The sequence below is a fragment of the Geospiza fortis genome, unplaced genomic scaffold (assembly GCF_000277835.1).
Source record: "Geospiza fortis unplaced genomic scaffold, GeoFor_1.0 scaffold171, whole genome shotgun sequence".
In the NCBI taxonomy this organism is placed as follows: Eukaryota; Metazoa; Chordata; class Aves; order Passeriformes; family Thraupidae; genus Geospiza; species Geospiza fortis.
Genome location: NW_005054313.1, coordinates 846,376 through 852,813, shown reverse-complemented (window position 1 = coordinate 852,813; position 6,438 = coordinate 846,376). Strand labels below are relative to the sequence as shown.

Below are 6,438 nucleotides of genomic sequence, written 5' to 3'. Positions count from 1 at the left end.
ACTCCTGTCAGTGTGGGAGTGGGATCTTGTGGGGGCTTGGGTCCTGTCCTGCTGCTGCGTGGGTGTGGTGCCATCCGTGCTTTTGGCTGGGGATATCTGCGTTGCTCTTTCCACATCCTTCTCTGCTTCCTGCCAAAGCTTTCTGTATTCCAGGGCTGGGCTGGGCTGGGCTGTGGGGACATATACTCATCCCTGCAGCAGGAGGCACTGTGGGCCAGGGAATAACTTGGAGCTAAAAATCCCGGGAAAGACCGCCCTGCTCATCTGCTGAGCATTTCCCTGCCTGGCCCTGGTGCTGCTCTGGGCAGTGGAATGAGAATGTGGGGATGGCTTCTGACAGGTCTGCGGGGTTGTGCTTGCAGTTGTCTCTTTCCTTTTCACTGCCTGTGTAAACTGTTGTGTTACAGTGTATTTCAACACGGCAGGTTGCTCGGAGCCTCTGGGCATGAAATCCCGCCTCATCTCCGACCAGCAGATCACAGCCTCCAGTGTCTTCAAGACCTGGGGCATCGATGCCTTTACCTGGCACCCTCATTACGCTCGCCTGGACATGACGGGCAAGACCAACGCCTGGACAGCCCTGAACAACGACCAGTCTGAGTGGCTGCAGGTGGGTCTCTGGTCTCTGTAACCTGATATCGCCTCACCAGCTCCTCAGCTGTGCTTAGGGCCACCTCCTCCTCTTTCAGGGTAGGTGGAACAGTGGGGTTAGTGTGACCAGAGCCTTGTTGTGGGTCACAAAGTTCATCCCTGAGCGGGGATCACAGGGGCAGGTAGGGATGGGACCACACCACTGCTTTTAACAGCAGTCCTGGAGCTCTGGGTCAGAATCAGCCCATAGCAGCAAGGTGGTGCCGTATCTGCACCTTCTTGTGGGGTGCATCAAGCATGCAGCACCCCAGTTCTGTCTCACCCCCTGAGGAAATGCCATCCCAGCCTGGAGTGACCGTCCCAACACACTCTGGCTGCCCAGAACACCATGTTTCTGTTTTGCAGGAAAATAATCAGGCTTGCTTTTCTCTTCTCAGTCTGGAATAGAAACAAATAGTTTTGAAATTTCCTTCTCAGTTTCCCTTGCTCCCCTGTTTTTGTACTTTTCACATGATTCCATGACATAATAGGACAAAGCAGTTTAGATATTTGTCCCGCTTTTTATTTGGGAAATGATTAAAAGCAGCTGTCTCACAACTCTAAATAAACCAGCTTATCGAGACATTGGCTGATGACGGGGTCAGGATGACACACTGAGCTGGGCTATTGCACCACAGGCTGCCTGTTTGTATATATGTGTATAGATTTACATGTGCACTCAGGATTTATGTGTATTGTATCGCTGGAATTGCCCTCCATGAGCATGAAAACAGAGCTAAATTAATGAGGCTTTCAGCTCCTTTGGTGGTTTACCCTGTAACATGCCAGCAGCAGTAAACACAGTGTGGCAGAGTAAAGAGAATAGAAACCATCTCGCTTAGAGCCCAAATGTCAGATTGTGTTGAACTGCATATTTTCTCAGCCAGAATTACTTTCCAGTGGAAATGCATTTCCTCTGTGAATCCTGTATTCTTTTTTGAGTTGAGATTTTTTGCTGTCCTTCCCACACTGGTGTTTCCAGCAAAAAAATGTGGAGGTGGCAGGGATGGGCAAGGGAGCTGAGATAGGTTTGTGCCCACTTTTGGTTGCTTTGAGTGGTGCTGTGAGTGTTGAAGGATCAAATATTTCACAGTCATGTTTTATGATTTGTCTGGCATGGGGGTCAAGTGGTGTTTTCTCCATTCTTGACCCCCAAGGGCCAGCTCTTCCCGGCTGCCTCTGGAGCATGAAGGGTGCTGTAGGGTGGGAGCACTGCTCCTGCAAGGAGCTGTGACGAGCCTTGTCTCTGCCAGATTGACCTTCGGGACCAGAAGAAGGTGACAGGCATCATCACACAAGGAGCCCGTGACTTTGGGCACATCCAGTATGTGGCAGCTTACAAGGTGGCCTACAGTGACAACGGCACGTCCTGGACCCTGTACCGGGATGCCCAGACAAACAGCACCAAGGTGGGTGTGAGGAGGGCAAAGTGATTTCCCAGGGCTCAGGCATGCCATGGTGGTGGTGTTCACAGGGGTCCTAGGATGGGGGAAGAGACAAGGATCTGACTCTATGTTTCAGAAGGCTTGATTTATTATTTTATAATATATATTATATTAAAACTATACTAAAAAAATAAAAGAAGACATTTCATCAGAAAGCTAGCTAAGAATAAAAAAAGAAAGAAAATTATAACAAAAGCTTGTATCTCTGACAAAGAGTCCAAACTAGCTGATTGTGATTGGCTATTAATTAAAAACAACTACATGAGACCAATCACAGATGCACCTGTTGCATTCCACAGCAGCAAATAATTATTGTTTACATTTTGTTCTTGAGGCTTCTCAGCTTCTCAAGACAAAAAAATCCTATAAAAAGGACTTTTCATAAAATGTGTCTGTGACATGCCATGGTGGGGAGGAATCAGGGGCTGAGGTCACAGAATCACAAAAATATGCTGAGTTGGAAGGTACCCACAAGAATCATTGAGTCCAACTCCTGGCCCTGCACAGGGTACCCCAAGTGTCACACCATGTGAGAGTGTTGTCCAAAGCCTTCTTGAACTCTGTCAGTCGGTGCTGTGACCGCTGCCGTGGGGTCCTGGCAGCCCTGATAACCCACCTTTCTCCTCTAGATCTTCCATGGCAACAGTGACAACTACTCACACAAGAAGAACGTGTTTGACGTGCCCTTCTACGCCCGCTATGTGCGCATCCTGCCCATGGCCTGGCACAACCGCATCACCCTGCGCGTGGAGCTGCTGGGCTGCGATGAGTAGGCACGGGGAACAAGGACGGGGCTGCTCTTCCCCGCTGCCCAGCCCGCACCCTGCCTGCCCCTGCCCACTCCTGCTCTGCCCTCACACCCCCCTCTCCATGTCCCCACACTCAGGAGGTGGCCAAGAGGGCTCCCCTGCCCCGCAGTGGTGCTGGGGCTGCAGCACTGCACTTTATGGGGCCCTTGCAGGTGGGATGTCGGGATGGCTCCTGCCCTCTTGCTGCTCCAGCCAGGGCTGAGACCCCCTCCTGCAACTGGGACTGTCTTGGGGACACCATCCTGCAAATGAGGCCTTGCTGGGGGACCCTGTCCTGCAACCAGGGCTTGGCTTTTTCTTCTCAGCTGAGCCTGGGGACAGATTTTCTCCTTCTTGCTTCTGCTTCCAGCAGAGAGGCTGCAGGCAGTGGCAGCCCCTTGCCTGAGCTGTCTTGAGGCTCAGCAATTTTCAGGTTCTTAGGGCAGGCTCTCCTGGCTTGCAGCCTTCAATGTCCCTCCTGCTCCTTGCTTCTCTGCAAGCAGGGGCTGTGAAAATCCTCTGATAAATCTCAGCTGTTGTCCCCTGCCCATTTTGCCAGGCCCTGAGTCTCCTTGTCTGCGATGTCAGCACCACATAGTGCGAGTGAAGTGATGAGACAGCTCCTGTCAAGAGGCACCAGATCCCCACTGAGGGTGGCTCTACCTGCTGGGCACTCTGGCAGGCACCACAGTGGGCATTTTGGTGGGCACTGCCCATTGCCCTTTCTGGGATGCCAGCTCCAGCAGCCTCCCAGTCTCAGCATTGCCATCATCCCCAGCTTACTGCAGTTTGGTGTGCCTGGCCGTCCCTTGTCCTCAGAGCCCAGTGGTGACCAGGGGGACTGTGATCTGGTAGTGGGGAGAGTTGGTTTGTAGCCAGAAGGATGCAAAGAAAAGATGGGAAAGGTGGTAATGAAACCACCCAAATGCAGTGGGCAGAGGGCAGTGCCATGACCCTTTTTGTAACCTTATTTTTTTCCCTTTACATGGGGTGGAGGGGAGCCTCTTGCAACGCTCGAGCCCTCGGGATTAGCAGTAGGAGATGAGTGAGTCCCAGGTGGGAGCACAGGCAGGCTGTCCTGGGCTGGCAGTGGTGCTTCCCCTGCCTGCTGGGATGTGAAGCAGCCATGAGGCTGGGCTGGCAGTGGGTTTGCTTTGGCAAGGGCTGAGGGAGCCCGAGTGGGATGGCAGCGATGGCCCCACTCTGGGGTGTCTCTGACAGTATTAAATCCAGCTGAAACTTTTGGGGGTGTTGGCTTGTCTGATCTGTGCCTCCCCAAGGCCATCTCCCAAAGCCTGGCTGGTCTGGTGATCCTCCAGGATTCTCTCTGAGCCCCTTGACTCCTCCACCTGTGCTGGCCCTGCACCTCTCCTGCCTTCACAGACCCTCCTAGCTCCCTTCCCTGCCTGAAAAACAGGGTATCTCAGGGCTTTGTGTGCATCTTTCCCACCATCTCCACCCTGTCACAGCTGCTGGAGTCTGCTCACAGCTGGCCAGGCGTGGCGGGATGGGACCTGGGGAGGGGAAGCCTCTATCAGCACCCACACCCTGTGTCTCCTCCTTTGGCTTTGATCCTGGAGCAAATCCCCCAGCTTGGAGCTAGATCGGCTCTTACACCCAGGCACGCTCCCAGGGCTGGAGGGAGCTGTGAATTGTGCAAGAGCTGCCTGTGGGGATGTTCCCAACAGAGCCCTCTCGGGGAGGGCTGGGGCATGGATGCTGCTGGAGCAGGATCTGCCTGCGCTGAGGGTGTGATCCCATGTAGGGAGGGGGCATTGTGGTGAACAGGACAGAGGAGCTTTGCTCATGTCCAGAATCTGCCACACTGGGCAGGGACCCCTGAAGTTGGCATGAATAGCCAAGTGTCATCTATGTCTTACCACAGCTCTCTGTCCCTGCAGCTCTGGACAATCTTCTGCACCTCCCTGTGGCCAGCAGTGCCCTGCTCAGCAAGGCATCTCCTCCTTGGGCCTTGCCTATGGGAGGTGGGCTCTTGCCTTGCCTGGGAATGCCAGCTGTGGGCATCAGAGGAACTTGGGATCTGCTTGTGAAGACTGGGCTGAATTCATTGTGGCTGTGGCTGCAGCTGCTTAGTGACAAATAGCAGCCACAGATAGAGACAGGGACAGGGGGGACAGTCTGCCCAGTTCACCTCCAGACATGCCACCCTTATCATCGGGAAGCTGAGGCAGAGATAAGAGCAGTTCGCTTTGAGTCCAGCCAAGACAGCCATGAGCCAGGGATATGGCAGGGGCTCCATGAGGAGGGTGATGGGAGCAGATGCTGCACACCAGAGTGGGGGATGCATCCTCAGCCCCCTGCTGCTGCTCCCCCTGCCCATTGCTACCCCCCAAGCAAGCCCCTCTGACAGATTCTGAGCTGCTTCCCAGTCTTGTGGCATTTCCTTCATCCCCCAGAGCCACAGGAAGGGAGGATTGGGAGAGCCAGAGTGCCCTCCCCGCCATGCACAGCCCCTCATGACTTGTCCCTGTCCCCTGGATGCTCTTCCCGGACATGGCTGGGTTGCTGGGACAGCAGGAAGGCTGGGATGGACAGCAGGCTGTGGCACCCTGCTGGCTGCTGCCAGCTGCTGGCAGCTGGTTCCTCAGGAAGCAGCCGTCGGGGAGAGCATCCTCTCACCACCACCCGGAAAGCCCAGCACAGATCACAAACTCCTCCATCCCACCAGGAATGTGAGTGTGCCTGCTGGAATCATCCAGTGCAAGCAGCATTTCATGGACAGATCTCTGGTGAGGCCACAGCAGAGCTGTCAGGTGCTGGCTTTGAGGTGGGGAAGACGGGGATGACACTTTTATGGCTCCCATTCAGCCAAATGCTCAGCCAGCCCTAGACACGTGCCTTAAACATGTGCTCCCAGGTCAGAGCTTCCCTGACCCTGCACAGCTTTGCTCAACCTGAAACCTGTGGTCACACCCAGGTACATCTCTGGGAATAGAAAACACGAAGAGGATGAGAGATGGAATGAAGGAGATCCCTTCTTCCTTAGGGTCTGCTGGTGGCCAGATCCTTCCTCATGCCTCTGCTCCCCAGGAGGAGATGGAGAAATCACTGCCCACGTCCAGACAAGAGTGGCCTAAGGTGAGGCAGGAGCTGTTGCTGAGAAGAGGTGCCAGAAATCATCCCTGTCCCATTCCCTGCTGCTGCTCCCGTGCTCAGGCCGGGCAGAGGATGGCTGCTGGCAGGTGCTGTGGTGCAGGCAGTGCAGGACACTGTGGGGCTTGTTCCTCGGTTCTGGAACAATGGGACAGCCATGCCAGGGAGCAGCGTGCCCCAACAGGGCTGTCTGTCTTCTGCACAGCCCGGGGGTGGAGGGAACCATCCCAACTGCTGGATCGCCAGAACAGCTTGGGCAAGCAGCTGCAGCGGGGCACTGACAGCCAGGATGCAGCTGGGACACCATGCCACCGCCTCCTCCGGCCGAGTGGCAGGGCTGGGAGTTAGCAGCGACCCTCGGCCAGGATGCAGGCAGTGCAGTGGCCCCATGCCGGAAGGTGTAATTGTCGCTGCATTGTGGGCTGCGGGACAGGCTGCTCCGGGCAGGCGAGCAGGCGGCG

At 55.0% G+C, this 6,438-nt stretch overlaps 1 protein-coding gene across 1 annotated transcript in view; it reads left to right on the top strand.

Moving 5' to 3' along the window:
• MFGE8 (milk fat globule-EGF factor 8 protein) overlaps positions 1-4,106 on the top strand; it is a gene marked incomplete at its 5' end in the record, with an annotated part of 11,295 nt that extends 7,189 nt beyond the window's left edge. Inside the window, 3 exons of the mRNA XM_005419716.2 lie at positions 408-610; positions 1,884-2,039; positions 2,705-4,106. Of these exons, the coding sequence (XP_005419773.1) occupies positions 408-610; positions 1,884-2,039; positions 2,705-2,848 (503 nt within the window). The remainder of the gene's footprint in view (positions 1-407; positions 611-1,883; positions 2,040-2,704) is intronic.
• Positions 4,107-6,438: the final 2,332 nt, after the last annotated feature.